Source organism: Aspergillus tubingensis, assembly GCF_013340325.1.
Source record: "Aspergillus tubingensis WU-2223L DNA, scaffold_6, whole genome shotgun sequence".
Classification (NCBI taxonomy): Eukaryota; Fungi; Ascomycota; class Eurotiomycetes; order Eurotiales; family Aspergillaceae; genus Aspergillus; species Aspergillus tubingensis.
The window spans coordinates 1,583,668-1,610,015 of NW_023336280.1; the positions used below are offsets into that span (position 1 = coordinate 1,583,668).

The 26,348-nt window shown below is 48.7% G+C and overlaps 4 protein-coding genes across 4 annotated transcripts; 2 read left to right on the forward strand and 2 right to left on the reverse strand.

The window, feature by feature from the left end:
• Positions 1-224: 224 nt before the first annotated feature.
• On the reverse strand, positions 225-2,927 carry AtWU_04298 (RINT-1 family protein; the record flags this gene model as incomplete). The annotated part of the gene is made up of 5 exons (XM_035499409.1): positions 225-1,853; positions 1,903-2,047; positions 2,101-2,406; positions 2,460-2,707; positions 2,778-2,927. 5 exons carry the CDS (start codon positions 2,925-2,927, stop codon positions 225-227), a joined length of 2,478 nt encoding a protein of 825 aa, XP_035355302.1.
• Positions 2,928-3,166: 239 nt separating this feature from the next.
• On the forward strand, positions 3,167-5,686 carry AtWU_04299 (putative DNA ligase I; the record flags this gene model as incomplete). Its single annotated transcript, XM_035499410.1, has 1 exon — positions 3,167-5,686. One exon carries the CDS (start codon positions 3,167-3,169, stop codon positions 5,684-5,686), a length of 2,520 nt encoding a protein of 839 aa, XP_035355303.1.
• Positions 5,687-6,922: 1,236 nt separating this feature from the next.
• AtWU_04300 (uncharacterized protein) lies at positions 6,923-8,102 on the reverse strand (the record flags this gene model as incomplete). Its single annotated transcript, XM_035499411.1, has 2 exons — positions 6,923-7,933; positions 8,043-8,102. The coding sequence occupies 2 exons, from the start codon at positions 8,100-8,102 to the stop codon at positions 6,923-6,925; spliced, it is 1,071 nt and encodes a 356-aa protein (XP_035355304.1).
• A 4,877-nt stretch (positions 8,103-12,979) lies between these two features.
• Positions 12,980-15,614, forward strand: AtWU_04301 (zinc metalloproteinase family protein; the record flags this gene model as incomplete). The annotated part of the gene is made up of 5 exons (XM_035499412.1): positions 12,980-13,291; positions 13,351-13,446; positions 13,536-15,273; positions 15,333-15,459; positions 15,518-15,614. 5 exons carry the CDS (start codon positions 12,980-12,982, stop codon positions 15,612-15,614), a joined length of 2,370 nt encoding a protein of 789 aa, XP_035355305.1.
• Between the last annotated feature and the right edge of the window lie 10,734 nt (positions 15,615-26,348).

The following is a 26,348-nucleotide window of genomic DNA, read 5'->3' on the forward strand; positions in this document are numbered from 1 at the left end:
TTGGGATGTTTTTGTAGAAACAAAAGTCTGGGCTATAGATGGGATGGTATAAATATAGAGGGTACATACACATACATACAGGGTGGGTATATAACGAGGAATACAGTGAATGAGATGATGAGCTTATATTTGAATGCACAGTGGATTGTAACAATGGATATCTCATGCAACTACTAATTACTACCACCCTCATCCATATATACACCCCCGGTGTACTCCCTCAACTAATTACCAACCTCCGCCCGTCTCTCAAGCACGCTTCTCGCCTCCGCCTCAGTCAAACTCTCGATCCCCAGTTCTGCAAGCACAACCCGCGCGCTTTCATTATCCTTGAAGAGTCGCTTCTCAACCTCCCATAGCCCAGGGCGTGTATCTCCCTCGACTTCTGAGTCCTCCGTGGTAGTGGTAGTCTTCGCATCAGCCGAATTCTCCAGTCCCAACAGAACAAGACCCTCCGCTAGTTTCTTCATGTTCTTAATAGAATTGCCAGCTGTTGGCTGCCCTGCTCCGCTTCCTAGGGCAGTGTCAACGACACTGCAGAGATGTTCGACGTCGCTGATGAATTGCGCGGCGCCGGACGCGGAGAAAGTGTTTCTTGTGAGTACACTGCTCCAGAAGTAGGTCTGGATGGCGAGGAGGACCTGGCGGGTGATGCGGCGGAGCGGGGTGACGCCCAGTGCGCGGGAGAGGAAGGTAATTTCGGTGGAGAGGGTGCGCATTGCTGGTGCGAGGTCGGAAGTGGGAGGGAGAGGAGTGGTGGTGTTACTCGTGGAAATGGAAGCCCAGGTGGAGACGCGGGAATAGGGTTTCAAAGCAGAGCGCACGTTTGAAGTGAGAGTGGAGGTGATGATGGATTCTGAACGGAGGCGGAGACGGCGGTAGGCGGAGGCGGTCTCGTCGAAGAGAGCGCCATCTGTTGAGGATGCACCGGTGCTTTGGCCGTGGTTGTTGTTCACGGCTTGGGAGGTGCGGGATGCGACGTCTGCGATGGACATGGTGCCTGCTACGTTCTTGCCGCCGTCTTTGTTTTGTCGGACGCGGTCTTGGAGCTCAGTCCAGAGTTCGACAAAGAAGACTTCGTTGCTCCAGTCTTCCATCTTCTTCTCGAGGTATTCCGCGCTGCCGAAGACTCGGCACAGTCGTTCGAGCCCGGCCACGCCTTCGATGCTGGCGGCATCGGTTCCCTGGACGGTGCGGCCAATGGCGGAGGTCATGGCGAGGTAGGCTTCGAGTGCAGAGTGCAGGCGTTCGTGGAATTGGTCGAAGATGGTGATTTGGATGTCGATGAGGAAGCGCAGCTTCTGGCTGAACGAAGACAAGGGCTGGTAGCGCTCCGTTATTGTTTCGAGAAGATCGTTCACCCGGATTGCAGCCTTGGTAGGCTTGGTTGAAGTGAGGTCGACTCCTTCATAGTCGATGTGACCGCTATCCGGGGTGTCGACGATCTCCTTATAGCGGGCCAATGCGAATTCCTTTTCGACCTGAAGCCAGCGGTCAAACCAGCCTTGCTTGGTCAGGACTTCCCAAGTCATTCCCCGCCAGTCGTCGGTGGAGTAAGGGTCTGGTAAGTAGTTCCACGACTCGCGAACTTCGTTGTCAAAGTTCATCAATTCATGCATGAAATGACTCAGGAGTTGCGGATGGTTCGCGATCTGAGGCAGAAACGTGGTTATCTTATGGTTCAGCACTGGCAGAAGCGCTGTGATGTAAGCGTGAGAGGCATTGTAGAAGTTCCACCCTATATCAGTGCCGACATTCTGCGCCTCTTGGTCGAAGATGGGTTGGAGGAACGAGGCGAAGAATCCTCCAAAGTTGTTGATCAGGTCCATAACATGAGCCAGGAAATACTCGGGCTATTCTGAGTTAGAAACTAGTCTTCGTTACTGCGAACGATGTACGTACCTTGTCAAGCCTATTTGTCGGCTTGTCCCCGCTGAAATGGTACTTGAAGCGCAGTTCGAGCGGATGCACCATGACTTCCAATGGCAGTAGAACTGGCGGCTCAGCGCCATGATGTTTCGACACGGAGGTATGAGACTTGAGCTCCCTATAGCTGACTGGTTACACCCAAGCATTGAAGTTGACCTTGATGCCACGTACGGTTTCTGCAGGCCCAGAAGCAGTTCCACATTCTCCCTCCATTGTGTCTGTATATCCTCCGGAAAGTGAAGATCCTTCGAGGGCCACTTCATTTGCTCCATTGTTCCTTGTAGTCGTTGGGCGAAGTCTGATTTCATTTGCTCCCTGAGGGCGGACGATAGCTTCCCCACGTAGTCGACCAGGTGAGGGGCAGCTCCTTCTGCAGCTGGCTGAGCATCTCGAAGGCTCTGGGCAACATTGCGTAGTCGGGTATACGACTGAATCGCGATTCGGGGTTGATCTTTGATGTTATTCAAGGCCTCCTTGCTGTATTGGAGATCAGCGACCGTTGTCTTGCCTAACATGTTACTATTCCATACCTCAGCTCTTCCGCCTCCTTGAGCAAAGTCATATAGCCCCTCGAGATCTCAAGCCTCCGCAGCTTCTCTATACTCGCTTCAAAGCGCTTCGCTGCCTCATCGCTAGAATCCGACCCCGTGAGTTCTTTCAGACGCCGATCGATGTCGGCCTGTTGCTCGTTGAATGCTTCGGCTTGCTTTCGAGTGGCTTCGGCATGGTCTTCGGAGGCTTTTGTGGCATTCGATAGCGCTTCGTGAGCTTCTGCTAGCTTCACAGTCAGCTGTCAGCAAGTGTTTTCGAGTGTCTGCTATTGATCTGGGGATGGGAGTACGCTCTACCTGCTTGCGTTGGAGCTCATGTTGGGCTCGGAGACTCGACAGCAACGAGTCGAGACTTTCCAAGTCAGCAGTTACCTGCAGTTTGTCATTTAAATAATCCTCAACCCGTGTCCTCTCATGCGACGACAGAGCAGAAGCTGGAGTCGCCATTGTTGATAAGCTGGCGGGGGAGAAACACGGGGAGAAGGACGAGGTGTCGCTAACTCCGCCTTGGGCATTTCCGCCCTTTGCTCCAGCTCATCTTCCGCCTCCACCGCAAGCAACGTCACTCCCGCCCGCATTGCAGCCACTATGGAGCGCGCGGGATGGGCAATGTCGCACGCCATTGTCCTACATCGTACTCCTAGATGAATGGTTGAATGAATGAATGAATTATACATACCTTCAACATGTCCAGTCCAGCTAAGAAGCGCAAGAGGGATGATCCCGCATCTGCCTCGCAGCGCACCCGGAGCATAGCGTCATTCTTCCAGGGCCAGGCTGCTAAGCAAGCCGAGAGGACGCAGCAGGAATTCGAAGCTGTGCCCGAAGCTCCCACGGAACAAACTCTTTCGGACGAAGCGCTTGCGCGTAAGCTGCAGGCTGAATGGGACCAGGAGCATGCGCTTTCAAACCCGCAGGCCGACACGCCTAGCGATGAGCTTACTTCGGCGCAATCAAACACCGGCGATAACGATCGGGAACCGACCAAACTGCAGAAGAAGGGCGTCCTCTCATTGCAGTCATCCACAGGTACGGAAGACACTGTGTCTCTTGCGGTTCCTTTCGATCAGAGTCCTATCGCGTTCGATGCCTCCAAATATGCGCGCGAGCTGCAAGGACACTGGGCTTCGGAAGGTGGCGACGCTTCGTACGCCCTCCTGACCAGAGCTTTTGTGCTCGCAAACGCCACAACTAGTCGCATCAAGATCGTCGATACATTGGTCAATTTTCTCCGCGTGTTGATCGAAGCCGACCCGTCCAGTGTGCTTCCCGCTGTATGGCTTGCGACTAATTCGATATCCCCTCCATACGACGAACTGGAGCTTGGGCTTGGCGGGTCCTCGATATCAAAAGCACTCAAGAAGGTATACGGACTAAACAGCCAAGGTCTCAAATCTCTATATGACAAGCACGGCGATGCTGGCGATGTGGCATTCGAGGCCAAGAAGAGACAGTCTTTCACATTGATGAAGCCCAAACCGCTTCGAATTAAAGGTGTCTATCAGTCGCTCAAGAAGATAGCTATGAGCAAAGGGAGTGGAAGTCAGGAGACAAAGCAAAGGATCGTCGAGAAACTTCTGCAAGATGCCCGTGGTGCGGAGGAGAGTCGATACATTGTTAGAACTCTGGTGCAGAATCTCCGCATCGGCGCTGTCAAAACTACCATGCTCATTGCACTTGCTAGGGCATTCCTGTACTCCAAACCAGAGGGGGCGGAATTTCCTATTTACTCTCAAAAGGAAATGGCGCAGATGAAGAAAGAGGAATTAGCTGAAATCTACGGCAACGCAGAAGAGGTCGTTAAGGCGTCGTATGCGAGACATCCAGACTACGATGACCTCGTTCCCTGCTTGCTTGAAGTCGGGGCTACCGATGAACTTCTCGTTCGCTGCGGTCTTCAACTGCACATTCCGTTGAGACCCATGCTGGGCAGCATCACAAGAGATCTGTCAGACATGCTGACGAAGCTACAAGGCCGCGACTTTAGCTGTGAATACAAATATGACGGACAGCGTGCGCAAGTGCATTGCGACGTACAGGGCAAAGTAACAATATTCTCCCGTCACTTGGAGAACATGACGGAGAAATACCCAGACCTGGTGTCTCTTGTCCCCGAAATAAGAGGAGAAGGCGTATCGAGCTTCATTCTCGAAGGGGAGGTTGTCGCCGTTGACCAAGAAACGGGCGAACTACAGGCATTCCAAATCCTGACCAACCGTGCGAAAAAGAACGTCGATATCGGAGCGATCAAAGTCAACGTGTGTCTATTTGCCTTCGACCTAATGTACCTAAATGGCCAGCCACTGCTCGACCGATCACTCCGCGAGCGAAGAGAGCTGCTACGGAGTTTATTCGTGGAGATCCCCAAACGGTTCACATGGGTGAAGAGTCTAGACGCCACCTCAGCCGACTCCGAAGCAGTACTAGAGTTTTTCAAGAGCGCCACAGACACCAAATGCGAAGGCATCATGGTCAAAGTGCTCGACAACATGCCGAAACCCGATCTCGAAGGAGTGGAAACACCAGCTGTCGATACTGCTATCAACGGAACACCCACCACACCGGGCCAACCAACCTCCAACACAACAGACAACAAACCCTCCAAAAATACCCGCCGAAAAGCCCTCCTGTCCACCTATGAGCCCGACAAGCGCCTCGAATCTTGGCTCAAAGTGAAAAAAGACTACAGCACCTCATCCGAAACCCTGGACCTAATCCCCATAGCGGGCTGGCACGGCCAAGGCCGTAAAGCGAAATGGTGGTCCCCGATCCTCCTTGCGGTTCGGAATCCAGAAACTGGAAGTCTAGAAGCAGTAACAAAGTGTATGTCGGGCTTCACGGACAAATTCTACCAGGCCAACAAGGACAAGTACGCGGAGGGCACCCCCAATGTCATATCCCGTCCCAGCTACGTCGAATACTACGGCGAGCCAGACGTATGGTTCGAACCACAGGAAGTGTGGGAAATGGCGTTCGCAGATATCACGCTTAGTCCTACATACACGGCCGCTCTGGGGTTGGTTAGTGATGAACGGGGTCTGAGCCTGCGGTTTCCTCGATTCCTCAAAGTCAGAGAGGATAAATCGATCGATGAAGCTACCACGTCTGATTACTTGGCTTATTTATGGAGGATGCAATCAGAACGGACGAAGCTGGAGGGTGGTGGTGGTGGTGAGGAGGGACCGACTGAAGAGCAGGAGGAGTAATGAGATACAGTGAACGTTGGATGTAAACCACATATACAATACACTTAATACATAAACCACCCCCTCTTTACAAATTCCTCCATAGACTACCTAAATACCCTATGAAAACCATCACGTGCCCCTCCTCTCCCTCACCACCACCCCATCTAACTCACACTCTCACACAGCTACGCAAGGTCGTAGATAGTAATCCCGGGATCGGGATCTCGATCCCCCGATCTCACCCTAACCCCAAAGAAGCAAATTCCCCGATCCAACCGAATCCCACCCTAAACCCAAAACGACCTAATCCGAACGCGAAATCAACACGATTAAATTAAACTTTCATACGCGTCGCGCGTAAACAACAAATTTTCGTGCAGATTTCATTCAGCCAAGTGGCTGGCCGCACACGGGTCGGTTTACTTTCCTTTCCTTTTCCGGTGGATGATGGTATTGCGGGGTCGTGTTTTCGCTCGTAATTCTGGTTTTTTTGTTTTTTTACTTTACGTGTTGTATGTCTATTGTAGGGGATTTGGGGGGGATGTTTATTTTTACGGAGGATGTGGGATAACGGGTGGTGTTGTTGGTTTTGGTAGGGGTATTGGGATTGGTGTTATTGGTGTGTAGACATAGATGTTAATTACTAAATGTCTTTTGCGATTAGAGGATATGGTTGTGGATATTAGAATGTATGATTGCGTGACGTCAATGTCGTCGATGTTTTACTTTCGGTTTCAGATACCGTTCCTGGTGATAATTTACAGGGTCGACGCGGTCTGCCAAGTGTAGACGTCATGAGGTGGACTTCGGTTAAGCGGATTCTGCAGTAGCGTACTGGCTGATTACTGATTATATTCGATGCATAATCGTATCTGTATGTGTACTATTGTATTTTGCTTATCGAAGCAATATCATGAATATCTGTGGTTGATGGTAAGGGCAACGAACGTCAAGATTAACCGAACAGTGGGTCACACGATATGGTTTGCACACAAAGGAAATCAGTTTCCAATAGTCCTCTGGAAAACATGGCATAAAGAACAAGGGGTATGTAATATGGACAGATGGCGTGTACATTATTTCGATAATACCGGTCCACGACAGGGCGTGGCCGGATAACACAAGGAAAATGACTAGACATTGGATACAGTGGCGGGGTATGTAGGGGGTAGAACATAACAGTCATTAGGAGTCATAAGCAATGGGGTTGGGGGAAATGCATAGACAAGAAGGGTAGAATCTGTACATCCAGATTTATTTGCTTTTTTCCGGTCGCAGCTCTTCACCGAGTTGGAGGACCATGGCAGGCCCCTTTCCGCGGTTCCTCGGGCTGTCCGTACTCGGCGGCAGCAGGCCGTCGAGATTAGATCTCTTTCGCTCCTTGTTGGCAAGGGGTGTTTTCGAGGGCCCTCCAGGCGTGCGACCGCCCCAGGGAGGTTGTGCCGGACTGGGTGTCACATTCACAAAGTCGGCAAAGTTGAACTGTTGGTTCGGGGTACCGAAGTTGGGGAAGACGCCGCCGCCGCCAGGAGTCGGGGTCAACGAGGGCAGAGCGGCGTGCTGGCTCGGAGGAGTCGACGGTGGGAAATCCCGCACCTGCTGAGACTTGGCTGGTGTTGGGGAATTGGCCAGGTACAGAAGCAAATCTGCTCCGTCTGCATGCCGCAATTGTCGGTCGTTCCGGGATAGACGGGCGTGCTTGGGAGGAGGCGTGCGGGGAGGTGAAGAGCCTGCCATCGAGCTGACATGCTGAAAACTGTGAACGGGGAGGTCGGGGTCATTGTCGTCTTCTGAGTGATGAGGATACGCCGGTGAGGAATACTCGGGGATATCTGACATGAAGGGGAGGGGAAGGTGTCGGTTCAGGTGCTGTCGGTTGAAGCCTGGAGACGATTCGGGCAGGTGGTGTGAACTCTTCCAAGACACCCGGGGGGCTTTGACCGTACGATCTGTAATCGAGTCGGATCGCAGACGCTTTCGGCTGGCAGACAGCATAGGCTGCATTGCCTTTGAATCGAAAGTTGCTGCATGTCTATTCCGAGACGATCGAGGGAGCTCCTTGGAATATGACGAGTTTGGCAAGGGAGGCGGAGTCAATGGGGTTTCACTCCGACTGTGCGAGACCTCCGACGAAGAATCCGACGGCCTGTCACTTCCCAAGCACACCTGTATTCCGCCATTATGGTTTGGTCCGAGTGCCTGTAGACGTCCGTTCTGATACTTGACTTTGGCGAGGCCTAACCGATCCTGGAGGCTAAGGGACACCTAGTAGTAAAGAAACGCATTCAATTAGACTTGGCTTAGACGGACAAGGGAGAGAGGGTAAAAGTAAAATTTCAGGCCACATCATACAGAGCAAGAAAAGTGCACATACCTGGGCAATGTCAATTTTGCGGATCGTCCTCTCCGAAGTTGACGGTTGAGTAAGAGCCATTGCTCGGGAATATCGAGGATAGGGAGCGCTATTCAGCCGATAGAAGAGCTCTGGTAGTGGGCATCGACCGACGACGGCAGATGAAGTGCGGGCCCTGAGAGAGTCAAGGGCTTGAAACCACGTCCAAGTTCGAAGTGGAGGAGTCAAGTCGGTGGTGCACTAGGGAGGGGGAGGAAAGGCTGAGGAGAGGAGGAGGAGTCTGCAATGGGATCCAATTGGTGATTGGTGAACGGAGTGACGAGCCAGCCAGCCAGTGAGTAAGAGAGAGCAGTAGTTAGTTCACCAGAGCAAGTTTAGTCGGTGGTTTTAGTTGAGGTTAGTTTGGGTTCGGGTCAGCAAAAGGAAGGGAGGCTATGGGCCTAAAGCAGCCACGAACTCTGGGGAAATCCCTTCTTCGTTTAGCGCCCACGGGCACGGAAGCGGCGAGAATAGCTGGTATGTATGGAAAGTCGTCCGGGCCTGCCTGGGTAACCTGCAACATCAAAGGAAAACAGTCTTTGTGTTGGGAATGCGGAAAGGGCCCAAAAGTTTCTTCATTTTGAGGTTGAGGGCGGGTGGTGGATAAAGAGGGTGCCATCGTCGCCAGTCGAGCCAAGGGATGTTTTTTTTTTGCCCTCTCTGACGGATGGATTCCCCGGTCGCCGTCAATAGCAGCTGAATTCCTTACAGGTGACAGACTTGATAATTGATGCATCTCATTCTCCTAATCGACTATGATTCTGATTTTTCTTTTTTTTTCCTTTCACATCCCCTATACTCCATGACTCGTGAAGGCTTTTTAAGTTATACTATACAGAAAAAAAAGATACACAAGGAGACGCTGCGACTCGCTTCTGAAGCCGCCGGCAGATAACTCTCGTCCACTCTGAACCAATGAATCCTGCGATCATCTCGGAATGCACCAGCGCACCACTGGTCAGACACATGCCACAGAATTCTCCGATCCATTCATTCTTGCCCCTCTCTTTGTCTCGCCCGCAGCATTTCTTCAGCCGTGCGATTGTGGAGAGAGGAATTCCTCCCTCACTTGCCTCAGCAATCAATTGATCGAACACAAAAACAAACCTTCCATTGATCGATGCCTGCCGACCGTAGGTATACTCCGTACTGACTCCATCTTCTTCTTCCCTCTTGGGAATGCCCGCTGCAGAACAAGTAGAGTTTGTCCAACGCATCTCTACACATAGGCTACTTATACTTTCCAGATGGGGAGGTCATGCAGATAATCAGTGTCAACAGCATCTGGGTGTAATGAACACGACAGTCAATGACTGAGTGTCGGTCATATGGCTCAGGAGATCACTCGACTGGAACAGATAGCAAGTCATGAAGTAGGCGTCAGAGCAAGCTCTTCTGGAGCATGCGGATCATTGTAAATACGCCTTTGCGGCGGCTATGGACCGACAGTGCGACGCTTCGGGTTTGGCTGGACCGGGCGTTCAGTACTACTATGTAGGACCCCGAGCAGTGATACCCGACATTCTAAACTCATCTTCCCGTTGCTTCTGTTGCCGCAGTTATCTCCGTGTTTGCCTTGTGCTCTTGAGAGTTGAGACATACCCGCTAGTGGAGATCACTGATTTAAGGGAAGTGATCAACTGTTGTTTGCTCGTTAGCTACCTTTGTAGCTCGGGAGCTCATTTAACAGATCGATTGCCATGATTATTCAGCGGAATACGAGAAACACAGAGATGCAAGCCAGCCCTACGATAGTGGAGACTGGAGGTTCTCGTGCAATGAAAAACCAGAGAGAAAAGAGATTTACTAGAGACGAGCCAAAGTTTGCGAAAGCACTGATAATTAGAGATAATGCGACACGGGACGAGGTTATGGGACCCCAGTAGCAAAGAAACAGGGAACGCAAAAAGCATGACGTGTACGAAGAGCGGCTAGCATGCACTTAGCAGAGAAGTAGTATTCTCAAAACCTCTCAGAGTAAGCACTTAAGTAAGTGCTACTACTACAGCTAAGAGAAGAAAGGTCCGCGGGCGGTTCTGATTGGGACTAAACCCCACAGGAACCAAAACAGTAATGCCGAAGTCATGAGATATGCAGAAGATTCGCGAGGATTTGGACGGATGATGACATTGCGTTGGAGCGAATCAGTCCGAGCAACTTGGGAGCGTGTGATAAGGGACAGAAAAGGTGGCAGGCTCCGGCGCCGACTTACAGCCCCCAAGGAAGCCAACGAGATAGTACTAACGGGGAGAGATATTAGCAGGATCCATCCAGGTTTGGGGATGGATGGATCTGGATTTCTGCTTCATGCGGACTGGCCCCGTCTCTTGCTGCAGGGTCTAAACCCTTCCGGGTAATCTCAGACCTTCCAGGCAAACTGGCAGCTGTGGCTGATAAGGAAAGGGGAGAGGGGATGACGACCCCCGAAGGCACCACCACTACACTAATTAGATACTAACTTACACTACTACTAATCTTTTAGTCCTTTAGTCCTTTTGGTAGTTGGGTGGTTGGGGCTCTGGCGTCCTTTTATTTTCCTTCTCTGCTAGTCTAGTACTTTACTCAGTGCCGGAGATACTCCGTGTTGCAGAAATCCATCGAAGCAATCATGGAAGCCATCATCATGGAAACGGGAAGTCTGATTGATTGCTGTAACACGGTTCACGCCGAGAGAAAAGGAAAGAGGAATAGAGGGGGAGGGGCAAAGAGGACGAAACATAATTAGAACAATGTCAACCACACTCCGATGCCAACTTCTCATTAGTTACTTGTTTGTGCTTGGGACGAAGTTCTTGGTACCGTCCTCGCAGTCCCATGCTCTTTTCCACTGGACGTGCTGGGGACCTAAGACTCTTGGTTTTACTCCTTTAGTGTTGGTGAGACTTAAGGGGTCCCAAGTTATTCTCCCTACAAAAGCATTGACTCTTGCGCGGTCCCTATCTTTTAGCTAGGTAGTTATCATCCTCGCCAATCTTGACTAGAAATCTTTTTTTCCTTATCTACGTACCCCCTTTTTGCCATCCTGCAGAGGGCCCGGTCTACCCTGAAATTTGAGACTCCAAGTTACTCCGGGAGCAGATAACCCTCCAGGGTCATTAAGGGTCAGATAAAAGCCCCATTTGGGGGGAAGAGGGATAGGATTGGGGGGGAGAGGGGAGGAGGGGGCAAATTTGACTTGCTGGAGAAGACGACTGGACATTTCTAGTCAGCACGCAGGAGCAAGTGTGATGCAGAGGCTAACAAAGTAGCTAGCAAGCACCGCCAACGGAGACAAATATAGCCGGCGATCGTCTTGGCTCCACCGTCTCGGGTGGTGAGACGGTGAAACCAAGAAGGCTATCTCTTCCCGCCCGTTGGCCAGTGGCCGCCAGCCTACGTAACACATCCTTGTCTATTCGCAACGGACAAGAAGCTGCAGCTGGATGCGCCCCACTGCAAGAGTGGCAGTTGCGTTTTTTTAGTGCCTGGACCAATTTTACTTTTCTTTTTTTTTTTTTCTTTTCTTTTCTTTTTTTCTCTTTTATAAATTGGTGTTAATTATTACCATCGTCATTATTATATTAGTATATTTAGAACGATAATTTGATTATTATTATTATTATCATCATCATCATCGTGGGCAAGCACATTAACCACTCTCTCTACTGTATACCTCTCACACTGTTACCTTGAAACGGGACGGGAATGGCTTTTGTGTGTTGCTTTTTTGGAAACAACCTTGCCTCCCCGAAGACCGATGATCGGGTTCGAATTGATTTTCTCTACGTAGGTGGGAACAGATGGAGGCTGGAAGGGAAGATGAGCCGATAATCAATGTCGTTCAGCCGAGTTTAGTTCATCATATTAGTGGTCAGATCTTGCTTCAACCGAAGACAGTAACCACCAACTACCAAGCGGAGAGTCGTAGTATGTAACTAACTGGCTCACTAAATTCAAGCCACGCAATGAGACAAGAAAAGAACAGAACAAGCTTTGGGTTCGAAAGGAGTAACTGGATCTAGGTCCTTCGCCTACGCCGATTAGAGGCAGGTGAGATTGCATTATTATTTGCTGTCTCACATACCAATGACATTATTGTTCGCGATTAGCTCTTAGTCCAGGCACTAATCGACTCCATCCTGATTTCTCTCTCTCTCACTCTGTCTCCGTCTCCATGCTTGCTTGCCTGCTTGCTTGCTTGCTGCTTTTTGCCAATTAATTATTCTCGTTTGTTCCTTTTCCCTATTTTCCCTTCTCCCCCCTTCTGCCAGTCCTGCCCCCCCTCTCTCTCCCTCCCCTCTTTTCTCCCTCTTCCCCTCGGAAAGTCCCTCGTTCCTTGTTTCTAGGATCATTCCTGAATTTTTTTTTTATTTCTTAATTTTTTTCTATTCCCAATCATTCCACTTCATCCTTCCTGCCAACTCGCTAAATGGACTGCCGCTAAGTCAATTGTCACTTGACGTTCCATTCCATTCCAACCTTTCCTCTCGTTTATACTTTCACCCTCGCCCGGTTCCTGGATGCCACTCTGGTTGATGCGGGGTGCCTCTGCCATTCGTTCGTCACTCGCTGCCGCAAACGGTCGCTCTCCTCTTTCTCCGATCTTCTCGTTGTCGTCAACGCTGAGCTGTCCACGAATCTCTCGTTAAAAATAACAAAAGAAAAGAAGATTAAAGAAAAAAATTAATTGAGAAACCGTTAACAACAGAAGAAAAAGAAATAAGCGTTGGAATCGCAGTCGCTCGTTCATCTATCCCTGGCAGATTACTTTCTTCTTGGTTCTCTCCATTGGAAGAGTCCAGCTCATTCCTCCTGAAGAAGGCAAAACGAGGCAAGGTCACTCTTGCCTTCTCCGGTATACTTACTGCCCCATCCACCACTGCCCTTCGACCTTCTTCTTTCTTCGACAGCAGCAACAGCAACCAACAACACCACCCATCATGCCGTTGTTCAAACAGCTTCGTCGTCGCTCGAAAGCCAACTTTCACCCCAGCAAGTCGGCACCAGAGACAAAGTCCAACGAGTCTCAATCCAATGGGGACATGACTTCGGGAAAATCATCATCCACGCTTGAAACAGCCTCCTACAGCTCTCTCACTCCACCCTCATCAATCAAGCCAACTCTCTCTTCTCCTAATCTACCATCCCTTAGCGAAAGCAACGGCACCTCCAACAACGCTGTTTCTCCTCTTTCTGCGCCTCCCCAACGCCCTGGTCTTCTCACAGCTCCGTCGCAGCGGAATAGCGCCTATGTAAGTCAGACCCACACTGGGTGCGGTTCCTCGGCTGACCACTTGATTGCTCTTTGCAGTTTGGCAGTAATATGTCTGTCAATGGGGCTGTGCGGTCGCCTACTCCCTCCTCTCCTTATGCGCCGAGGATCATTTCCATCTCCGATAACTCTTGGGTTTGTACTCCTTCGCTACTCTTTTTTCTCTCATTATGGCTACTAGACCGATTGGTGCAATAAAGCTGACTTGCATTACTCGCCGATAGGTCCATCAAAAGGTTCTGCTGGTGTATGGCCAAATAGGAGACCCAAGACAAAATCCGCTGGACGGAACTGTAACGGTTTCCCACCATCAGGACAGCTTCCCCTCGGTCCCGTGGCCCGTTACATCTGCTCACTTCAAGACCCTGGTGCACCTGGTTCCCGGCCCGAATCGCCTCCGCTTCGACTTTGTCACAGCCAAACATTCCTCCGGCAGTGCGCATCAGACTGTCCATACGTCGTATATCTGTATCAACTATCTTCCCTTGGTTAATACGCCGCCCTTGCACCTCGTCGTTCTGCTTGGAAAGGACTCCGATGGGACATTCGACGCCGTGCCCGAGAGACAACAGCGGGAAGGAAATGGTCTCGAAACTGCGATCCAAAAGTACCGCATGGCGGCGTACCTGTGGCAGGCATTCACTAGCGAACAGATGTTCCGTAACAACTTTGGCCGTCGGTGTTTCCGGTTCGAAGAAGAATGGCAAGCAGGCACTTTGAGCCGCCGCGATGCCATCAATGGCCAGATGCGGAACGAGGCCAAGGTCCACGTTGTTCGGACCGACAAGACGGTCGCAGAGCTCAGAGATCTCAACCTCGCCCAGCAGAATGACTCTGCTACCCACAAGGATGAGCTGTTCCGCATCGCACGAGATGCGGTGAAAGACCATTTCCGTCTTCGACCCGGTCAGAAGCAGTACGTCTCGGTCTTGCTTCTCGACTCCCATTGGGATGTAGGCACCCAGACCATCACTGGCCACGCCGCTCTGGGTTCAGGCACAGGGGATCTCAAGCTAGCGATATTTGGCTCCCACAGCCTGCAGAGCTATCCCACCAGCTTGGAGGATGTTGTCGACGCCTTGTCGGACTGCACCAGGACTGATACAGACTATGTGGCTAACGATTCCGGCGAGGGCGGTTCCAGCTGGGAAGCCGCCAATATCGGTATTGGTGCTCATCTCCATGAAGTCGGACACCTCTTTGGATGTCCACATCAGGAGTCGGGGATCATGCTCAGGGACTATGTTCGTCTTAACCGGACTTTCCTCACACGTGAACCGTTTGCGACTCGGACGAAGACGCAGGGCCTTAAACTGTGCTTGCCTCAAGATGAGTGTAGCTGGCATCGGCTCGACGCTTTACGTTTTCGGTTCCACCCCTGCTTCCGACTTCCCGGCGATGCTCCTGTGGGCTCGGATGATAGCGTTTCGGTTTGGCCTGTGGAGAATGGTAAAATCGTGTTTACTGCCTCGACGGGTATCGCATTCATGGAACTCTACGCTGAAGGTGACAATGTATGCCACAGCTTTATCGAATACTTGAACAGCGAGTCGAGTAGCAACGGGCTACCAAGGCAGGTGACGGTGACGGAAAGCGAACTGCGACAACGCGTGTATGGCACCGAGAAAGAGAAAAAGAAGTCCATCCGCTTGGTCGTCTACTCTGGCGCCCTCGGGAGTCACAACATTGACTCGGTCAGCAACCTGAAGTCGAAGCAGAACTTGGTCAAGCTTCCCAAGAGTCATACCGGGTACAGAGGGAACAAAGTGGGCCTTTCGCAGCTCGAAGGTAGTGAACCAGAGCAGCTGCTGCTTGACTGTGCCTCTGTGTCGTCGACTAAGATCCTTACCTCTATTCGGATATATCACGATAATGCGCTCTATGGTCTGGAGTTCTTCTACGAGGATGCTACGAGTCAGCTTTTCGGCAATCGTGGTGGGAAGCCGGATGATTTTGTCCTCGGTAAGTTTATTGTTGCAATCCTGAAGATTCACGCTCGGACATAATCTAACAGTCGACAGATACCCGGAGAGGCGAAATCATACTTGGATTCTACGTTCGCGCTGGAGCGTGGGTTGATGGCATCGAGATTCTGACCAGCCAGGGCAGGAAGTCTGGCATTTATGGAAACGCCTCGGGAGGCTCAGGGTATGAAGAATCCCGTTACTGCCTTGGGATTAGGACCGCTTTACTAATAAAAGTTCAGGTACACTCTGATTCCCCCACTTGGGTATAAGATTGCCGGCATTTCCGGCACCAGCGGACCCTGGATCGACGGTTTCTCACTGGTTATTATGCATTGATCACTGCATGTTAACCATAGTGTTACCTACGCTTCATCGCTTGTCTGATCATGATCATATTGACTCGCCTTGCAGCACCTGGCCCTGACCTCGAAGGAGGTTTCAGCAATATGATATCACTCAACTTGGGCATGCGCCTTATGCCATTCACCGAATGGATGTGCACATGAATTCATAAGCGCTTGCGTCTGATGTCACCTGCAGTTCGGTCCAGCTCGAAGTCTTGTTGGCCAGCCGCAAGGCCGATCATCGAGCGGAATCGTGCAGACTAGAGCAGCGCAGTCTAACTGCCCCGCGCCTGAGCGCGCACGTGTCTATAGGTCATTACTTTTCTTGTTTCTTCTTGTCTGCTTGCCATCTGAGTCTGGACTGTCTACATTGGGCGGCGCCCGGGAGTTGCGGTGGCTTTCATTCCTTGTCGTTTCTTTTGTCACTTCTTCTTTCTTTTTCTCTTTGCCGGTTCGAGCATTGTGCTGAGGGACTGTTACTGAATATATGGAACGGGTCAGCACACGGTGCATGCCATGAAATAAGCGGGACTTGGATCATGGCGATTCATACTGGGGACATATTTGTTTAGGGGACATAATTGATAGTTGGCCGAATGGCCCATAGATAATTGCATGCCAGTGATGGCACTTGATTCGTCCTATTGAATAGTAGTTGTAATTCTGTAAGAGAACGAGAACGACTGATGGCGGCTAGATGCATCGGAGATAGGACATAGCCGTGACAGATCACCTGCTTCTCATAAATGACTGACGATTCAGTATAGCTTCGCTGCACTTAATCGCGATCGCAACGGATGATATGCATAGCATCGGGATCGATCATACCTTCGTATGACTTGCATCTAGCTAGAATTGGGGATCGCGAATCCTCTTATCGGGGCAGTACAATGCATCCTGAATGGAACAGACCACGAGCTACCTGAACCATATTGCAAACACACTCTACATTGTCATGGACGGTCAGCGACTAGAACAATTCTCGAAATCTCTCACTCTACCCAAAATATCCCTCACCTTGCCACCTATTGCTTCTTCCAAATATCCATCCATCCATTGACATACACAATCACATGTCTCCTACAGTATTACTTAGTACCTACTACCCCTTTTAGTTCCAACCGGTGAACCTAACTCTGCAACCGCCGTCATTAACTCAGGTAGGTACTGCTATTACTTACTTGCTCTAGTCGCGTCGATCGATCGATCAATCAACCTTAGTTTCTTTTCCCTCCTTTCTTTTTCTTTTCTCATTTTCCCTTTGATAGTGTGGGAGAAGTGGCCACCCCCTTAGTTTATTTTACCTCTTGGTTACCTATACGTACTAACTACCTACCCTTCTCTTTGGTATGGTTTGATCGCCCCCCCCCATCCATCCATCAGCCTTATGGTTCAGCCACGGCGTCAGGTACCCTACCTAGTCCCTTGGCCCTCTCAACCAATGGTTCTGGCCCGTGTCAGCCATACCGAACGCCATCCAGTCAGCCAAGTATGCTGGATGATGGGGTGGCGTTGGGTGGGATTGGCATTTGGAATAAGGAATAATACTTACCCTCCGTGTGTGCGTGTGTCACCTGCCCTCCCCACCCCTCCTCCTCCTCTCTCTGTTTTCTTATGCTTCCGTTGCTTGGTGGGAAACCTTCTTTCTTTTCTTTCTCAGTGTTGAGTAGTAGTGGTGTAAGTTGTGTAAGTAGTTTAGGATATGAGAGATTTTGTCGCGTTACATGTTGGCGGGCTTAACTTGGTTACATCTTGTGCTCCTTCCTTCATGGGATTAGTATAGTAAATGGGATGATGGAGTAGGACTCTTTGAGGGTATGGTGGATGGATGGATGGGTGTCTGTGCGGGATGGACTACTTAGTGCTTGACTGTGTAGCTTAGGGGCGGATGGCTGTCAAAGCTTGCTGCTTCTTTTACTTCTTTGGGGTAGTATAGTTACTTGGGTATGTGGGTATGTACAACTCTGGGGGAAGGGGGTGCTTTGCTGGTAGAGTGTAACTTGTGTAGTTGGTAGTTGTTATTTTGAGGGGAGGGTATATTTGGATGGTAATTGATGTGAGGTGAGGTATGTACGGAGTACGGAGTATCTAGATAATAGTTATCTCTGTCTATATACTTTTTACTTACTTACTCCCTGTAGTCATTGTAGATAGAACTGACTATACTAACTATAACACTCACCCTAATAAGTTACATCGTATCTCTCGGTAATTACATGTTCACCCCAGTGACAGACCCAGCAATTCGGTAAGTTCGTATGTATTGTAGGAACCAGTATTAATAGTATACTATGTATGTATGCAAGAATTCTCTCAGGGACAAGGAGAATAAAAGATAGAAAAATGATCGATTGGGCACTGAATAAATTGATCCATTGGGCATCAAGCATGGAACAGCGCGACCGTTCGAACATTCCACATTGATTCCACGCAAGGGGAAATTCATCGCAGCAGGAGAAAGTCAAGATTTGTAAAAAGCAGAAGAAGGTTGGGTTGCGTTTGCTTGCTTACTTTTTTGTCCTTACGGATCAATAAAGCCAAGTACAACGGACTAGTCCGGTCACTATCTACGCCACAATGGGATTATTTATCAGCAAATCGATTTAGAATAGCGCGTGGTGGTACATTAATAGAGTTACCAGTTGCTAGTAGTGGTCGCTCCTCTATCTGTCCAAATCTCTATCTATATTTCCGAAGCAATAGTTGTTATTACATGGTTGGAAAAGGGCTATTACCCGAAACGGGATCAATATCATCTGCATGTCACATGTAATGTATGTATTGCTACCTGACCGGAGATTTTGTTTCATGGAACCACCCAAGTTATCAATGAACCATGGAACAATAGTTTCCCTTGGGGGATGGAGATGAAATTCAATTGAATTTCCTGCCTATGGTGGTATGGTGTGTATTTCCTTTTTTGGTTGGGGGGGTTGATCTTCTGGTTCTTCTTCTTTTTCTTCCTCTGCCCTATGTATAGCAGTGTATGTGGTCACTAGGTTATGAAATACTGCTCGCTTACTTACAGAGTGTAAGTACGTATTGTATAGCGAGAATAATAAAACAACTATGGAATGATTTGATCTGCTCAGTAAGTAGGCGATAGGGTCCTCTCCTTACCCATAGACTGACTAACTATCATGTAAGTCACCGAGTAAGTAAGCAGTAGATCTCCCCAACTCGTCTACCTACTTACATAAAGTATCTGTCTGCCTGTCACTCACCCACTGATCTACGAGGTAAGTATCGAGATGATCACGCACATACCGGTCGCCAAGCGCACGCCATACTTTACTTAATCATCAGGGAGGCAAATAAAGCAAAATAAAAAAGAAAATACCTTTAAGTCGGTACTTTTTAAGCATATCCCGAATCCCGAATCTACATAAATAGTAAGTACCACTTACAGTGGTTAGTTAGTTATCCGCATTTGGTAAAATGTCTCACCTGCTTACTCTTCGACCATCTCAGCACGGGCACAAGTAGTGGTTTAACACTACGCTAGTTACAAAAGTAATCAATTAGATAGAAAAAGAATGATCTCTGATCCATCCCATCCTTCAACACACGTAATGATAAAGTCATCGCATCGATCGATCGAATCAATCACTCAATCAATCTGATTCCCAAATGACAACCAGTAGTAGATCGATCCCGCTTCCGTTCGAACCGACAGATAGACAGACAGACAGACAGACGGGAAGAAAAGAAAGGAAAGAAGTAAAGTTCCACTACTAGTTCAAGTTAAGTATATTTGCCACCCTCGCTCTAAAACATCCCTGCACCTTCACCCCCTCCCTCCCTCCCTTCCTCTTCCTCCCTCCCTTCCTCTTCCTCCCCCTCCATCATTATCTTCTCTGCCGTCCGACACGGCAGAGAGCGGGAGTGCGTGACCTCTTCTGATTCGATCGGAACCATGAATCACACAGCCTCACACGCCTTACCATAAACTTCATAGGATAGTAATTAATGGAGCAAAGAAGTGGCAGCACACTGCCATAGTAAGTAGTAGAACTTAGTGGCTGGCTTACTTCATTGTTCATCTAGTGGGCTGATGACATTTTTTTACTCTCCGCGGGGATGGTAATGGTGGTTAGTTAATTTGGATGACTGACATCTGACTGGGGAATCCATGTCGTGCATGGCGCTTGTTCCCTACCCATCGCTTGCTTGTTCGCCTCATCTGGGCTTTTGTGGCTTCAATTGCCGGAGATGGTAATGCCGGGTGAGTTTTATAAAAGTAATAGATGTATTGTTGCTGGCGAATGGTTCTGGATGTTGTTGGTTAAGTTTTTTACGTATTTCGTCCTACTGGGGCTTTTCTTTCTGAGTTTAACAGAAGTACTAACTTACCTAGTAGACTACCTGGCTGTGGTCTGTGAGTTATCTCATTTACTACTTATTGTGGTTACATTCAAATGCTGAAGTTTATTTTTCATCCATTTTAATATACAGAGTAGATAGTAATTGGTCATAGCCGATATCGTAATCCCGCTCTACAATTATAACCAAACACTGAACTGAATAACATAACCAGCTCTGTAAGTCCCGTAAAGCACTTACCAGCCTCTATACATCGCCAGTACATATTATCATACAACTACTATACCACCGACCTACCCCAACACTAGTAGTAGTACTAACCACCGATATACCCGAACCCGACAAAAGAGGAGAACATCCACCTACCTCAACGCCACCGACCCCATTCTTTCTTTCTTCTCTCCATCATCCCAGACATCCATTATACATTAGTAGTTAGTAAATAAAAGTAGATAATTTAGTAAGTCCTACTACTCCATGATAATCCAACGTATCCACAAGCATTGGACCACACCCTCTTAATCCCTGCTTCACATAAGCCATCATTTCCTTCAATCAACCAGTAATAACCCCCCTTTCCCCTCCGGAGAATATATGCGGTTATTCATTCCCTTAAGTAAACTAGTAAGTAAGAAATCTTGACTTGGCGGGTTGCGAACGAACCACTTAACACCCAATCCACACATTCGCATCCACAATTCCCTTATGGCCCGTGTCCGTCGGATTGTCCATCCGTGCCGTTTTTTTGTTCCCTTTAATCCCCTGTTGAATCTTAATTGGGCTGGGCTGAGCGGGTAGGTACTATGTAGGTGGGTTGTTCCAGATTCCGGATTTAGAACCCACTGGAGGTGTTTGGTGGTTGGTTTCTTGGTTCGTGGTATGTTTCTACTACGGCAGTTGTGGGAGGATGTCCGGGTTGGTTGTGTAACTACTATTATTCTCCCGTGTTGTTTGAGGGACTGTACTACTAACCATTTATTCTTCCTTTCTTTGTTCCTCTTTTATCAATTATTATCAATTGGTATTCAATTCTCTCGGAATATCACCCACGAATTATGAACCTTCTTCAGTTCTTCAGTCATTTCTGCAAGGTATGTAGTCATGTCTGTCTGTCTATCCCTTTGTTATCTGTCATGTATGTATGAAGTTTCTTTTTTATCTTCTTCATTTCGTCAGGACTAATATGCAATTAACATACCGAATGCGGACATGATTCGCTTTGTTATGTACTATGGGGTGTTGTAGTAGTAGTTGATGTAAGCAAGCATGTATGTTGTCATGCAGCACGACATGACTTAGTTGACTGAAGGATTTGTTAGCCGCGCAAGAAGCTTCCGCGAATAAGATTGCTTCGTTGAGTAGTACTACATAGTTGGACTGTGTGGTAGGAGCTTAGGGACGGGTTGTAGGTGTGTGTGTCTGTGTGTGCCTTGCTGCTTGCAGTTCTTCATGTTTTGTCTTGAGTTGTTGTGTGGTGTAATTTCATGATATTGTGTTGGGTTTGTGGTTGCTATTGTTGTGGTCTTTTATTTGGTTCTTCGTGTGTTTATTATACCATTACTATGGCAGTAATTCAAGTTCATGGTGACTTCGGGTGAAGATATGTAAGTATTCTACTATTCAAATGCAATTAGCATCACTAGTAGGTTTCTCTAACAGAAGATCGCCTCAAGCACGAATCTAAACCTGTTTCTCAATACGGCATGATAGAAGTCTCAAGTCTCCTGACAATCACTATCCAATCAGTCTAGTATCATGGGCAGTGACAGACAGATAAGCGACAACATGACAGGGGGAGAATGGGCCCCGCGATAAGGGAAGGACTGGAGTCCAAAACATACTAAAGCAGCCACAATATACACCTCATTGAAGATCTCTGGATCACGACTGGTCAAAAGTAAAGGATTAATTAGTACTTACTACTTACTTGCCATCTCATGCATGCTGTCTACACCGACTGAGTCAGTGGCAGGACTATTGACTACGTAGTTTATCATCGGACAGAGAATGCATCGCATCGCGTCGCATTGCATCTGCGGAATTAACTCTTGAGTAATTGTTGATACATAGTAGCATAACATCATCTCATCCACTGGTGTTGTGTTGTGTGTTGTGCTGTGCTGTGCTATGCTGCTCGCGTCTAGACCGATCCCGTCCATGACGTTAGTCAAAGTAGTACTACTACTACTTAGTAGTTACCCCAAATCTCAAAGCAGAAATGCGGCAATGCGCAATGCACCTGCGCATGCTGGTGGGGAAAGCCGAAAAAAGTAGTGAGCTAAAAAGGGATTTGGCTAGTGACTGTGTAAGCAGCGCTGCAATAAAAAAAAAAAGAAAAAAGGAACTCCTGAATGTTATGATGTAATCTGGGGACTGGCCGTCTTCGTGAAACCACCAGCGATTGGTGCATATGTGGCGGGTCTATCTTCCTTCCCCTTGACTCGGAGCAGTCGTCCAACGAATCAGAGCGAGCGTTGTCATGAATTCTATCGCACGACACTCTGCTTAAACCGAACCTATCATTTCCACTCCAGGTAACCAGGGTACTATACCCGTAGCAATCGTCAATTCTGAAATTCCTCCAGATGGCAGGCATGAACTGTCAGCCCCCCCTCCTCTCTCTCCCCCCGGTACCCCTGAGACGCATGACGTAACTTGTGCTTCTTGTCTTCGAAAGAGGAAACAGATTTCTATGTTTTGGTGGTTTCGTCTGACCATGGTCGGCATGTAGATTAGGAGTCCAATGCGTTCATGGACGAGCTCCGTTTGGTCGGTGCCTTAGTAGCTTTTCTGCTTTCTATTCCTCTTCAGGTGTCTCCTTCATTGGTATTGGCTGAGTATTGTGTGTAAGGAGGGTGCTAGCCCAGCTGACTAAGGCTAATTACGGGAGTGTCACTTTCGCATTCCCCAGGCCAACGACACGGCTGTTTAGGTAATAAGGTTCTGAGGAACTCCGTCCGATGTGACCCGGGGACCGACATCCCATGTTTCTGATTGGCGGGACATCATCCCAAGCAATCGGCGTCGGTCTAGCCCTACATCCCTTTACATTTCTCATACAATCCCTGTACACAGTATGATACAGTATCAGCTGTCGATGCTCGCAAAAAGTGTAGTCCCATAGCTCTGGTCGGTGAGAAGAATGATATTCTCTGAGACGTAAACCTACCAAGTTATTGGTTTTTTTGCTTCTGTTGACCTGCAGCATCAAGCAGTGTGAAACCAAACCTTGTGCGTCTGTGCTTGGCGCAGGTTTGTGTCATAATTGTCCATATCCATGGTTGGCGGGTGCTTCATGGTTCGATACTCCCCAGTAAGACCCCGTGCACGACAGAATAAGCTCCCGGCCCAGCTTTCGACTCCATTTCGACTCCATAACTGTCGCTAAGGGAAGTCGGGATGTTTCACTTCCAAGCACGCATTGATAGGTTTTACCCACCGCGCTCCTTTTTCTCCATATACATGCGTCCTCCACTGTCCAAGGCCAGTTAGTCAGTCAGTCAGTCAGTCAGCCTGGAACCCAGCTGCCCGCAGTTATGTGTGTGATCCATCTCATCTGCTCCCTCGTCCCTTCCCTTTTTTGACTTCGATGTCCCATGTCGGTATGGGATAATGTGAGACCAATCGCAGACCGTATATACTGATTTCAGTAAAGATGCGTTGTCAGAATAGATAGATAGGCCGTGGGAGGAGCGCTACTACCCTACCCAGGACGCGGACACCGTCAATCATATAATGACACTGGTGCCATGTGATAACGCTTGCAGATCAATAGGCTGAATTGGTCTGGCCGAATGCCTACTTCGGCAATAGTCCGCTTTTTTTCCTTTTCTCTTAAATTAAATGTCAATTTGGTGGCTCCACTCAATGTGGACGAATTGGGGTAGGAAGGTGGAAAAACCAAAGGATGCTTCTAGATACCTCTTTTCTTTTAGACCCGCGACCGGGTCCTCGCGAGGCTGGGAGTGAGCGGGCATAGTAGCAGAAGCAGTAGCAGCAGCAGCTCCCTCGCGTATGTACAGGAAAGAGGGGAAGGAGATAACCCTTCCTCCAAAACCGGGATTAGTGTTGTTGTGAGCTGTTGCTGTTGTTGTTGTTGTTGTCCTCCGCTACCGGCCCCGGGAATGTTCCATTTCTTTCCCTTTTCCTTTTCTTTCCATGAAGAGAAAGGTGTATATTGTCAGCAGAGTGTGTCGTAGTTGTTGAGGTGAGTATTCGGTACGCTGTGCATAATAACCGCGGTTCACAGCCGCGCCATAGATACTTAAAGAGGATATAGGTAACTAAGTAACCTAATTGAGTAGGGAGAGAAGGTATGTACTTTTACACGCACGTCCAACTCAAAAGAACCACTACTGCCACATCTGTATGGATGCCTGAGTTACCATTGGCTTGGGATGGGCTTACAGTCTTGTGGCTGATCGTTGACTGCTAAGGTACCGCCCATGAAGTGTCCCAGGTACTGTGTAGGGCTGGCCATAGCCCACGGCGCATGGCAAGTCAATGACTTTTTTTCTGCATTCTCATGGGGCTGTCAGTGCACTGCTCTTACTGTGTTCTGTTTCTTGGGAGGATGACGTAGGACCCGAGCTTAGTAAATGTGCCTGTTCATTGGGAAATCGGAAATCGGCTCGAACCCACTTCATTGGCGTCTTGGCCCCGGTTCCATTGTATGGACTGACACCGTATCGTGGTCGCTTCGGTGTTAATGATCGGTGCAGGTGGTGGCCTCTATACCTATTTGTGTATTATTGGTCTTGGGGACTACTATACCCGCTAGAGTCCAGACTGCACTGGTTTCACAAGGCAGGATAACCGAGCAGAGGAGATATGATGATCCGAACGGTTGGAATGTTGAGGAACAGGTTATTATGACTGTCGGGGATTTATTGAAATGTGGCAGAAATGGTTGGGAGCCCTATACTACCTTTGCTGGCTATCCAGTAGTGCTTATAACAACTAGTAAGTAGTTCTGGTGTAGTTATCGTTGTGGTATAATACAGAAACCGTAAAGTACAGCTGTATATGCGAGTGGTAATATACAGATGTAATACGACGGGATATTACTATTTACCGGATCCACACCACCCCTCACACCCTCCCCACTGATCCTGGGTCTCTTCTGGTTGAGTCCGACCCAGAAAATCATCTCGGAGACTGACCCAGAGATTAATCTACTTTTCCAAAAAGTATATTTATGAAAAAAAAAAAAGGAAAAAAGAAAAGAAAAGTGGATTAAATAGAGGAAAAGAATAAGAATAGCAGGAACCGACAGAGAAAGAAAGAGAAAGCACCGAAAGGGACAGAAGAGTTTCTGGAAGGTTTCCTTCATACCTACCTCATTTGCGCTTTTTTATAACTCAACCAACCGTTATTATTGCACGTCACCACGCCTCCCATGTGGTCCCTTTTTCTCTTCTTTTATTAATAACTATCACATTCTTTCCACAAATCCTCCGATCCCAGAAAAGAAAAGAAAAAAGAAATCTCTTGCTAAATCTTTTCGGATTGCTTTGCTCCCTCTTAGTTGAGAGGTACTCGGCTTCATCCTCTCAGCGTCCATATCCACCCTACATCCGAACTATTATTGGGGGCTTGTCTTACCGTCTAGTTCCAGCAGACTCCCCCAACATTCATCATCACCTTCCTCTTTTCCACTCTCTCTCCTCCCCTCCTTTGGGCCCTCAAGTACTACTTCCCCTTCCTCTTCCTCTTTCTTTTTCTTTTTTTACCCTTTTATCGCCTCCCCGCTATTCCTGTACATTTTTATACGGCATACGTATCTTCTTTCTCGCCTGTCGCTTCCTCTCCTCTCCTCTTCTTCTTCTCTCTCCTCTTTCTCCTTCTCTCTTCCTCTCTCCCTTTGCAGTCGTCCTCATTCTCCCACCGCCGCCTCTCATATGATCTCTGAGTAAGGGGCGCCTCCGCTATAAACCCAATACCTGCCATAACCCGTTCTCGTCTTCGAATACCACTCGGACCTCTTCCCCAAATTATTCCCACCCCCTCCTCTCTTTGTCTCCGCTCCTCGCGATCCTCGATATCATCTTGAAGCCGCCCACTTTGTGGTCGCAATCCCTGCGATCGCTACCATCCCCCCCGATAGACCGTGATTGGGATGTGACACTTGAGCCGTCTCCACCGCATTTCAGAATTACATGCTTTTTTTCCACACTCCTAAAATAACGAATCGGGAAACGTATACATACATACAACCACCGCCCTTCCCTCCCCTCTCCGAATAACTTCGAGGCCCGGATCGAATAGCGCTTGGCGATCCGAATGCCACCTTCACCCTCTAACGCCTTCTTGTTTTCTCCTGGATTCCACGTCTCTCCATAAATCATCAAGCGCCGTTGAATACCACAACGGAATAAGCAATTTACTACCTCCGACCGTGTCG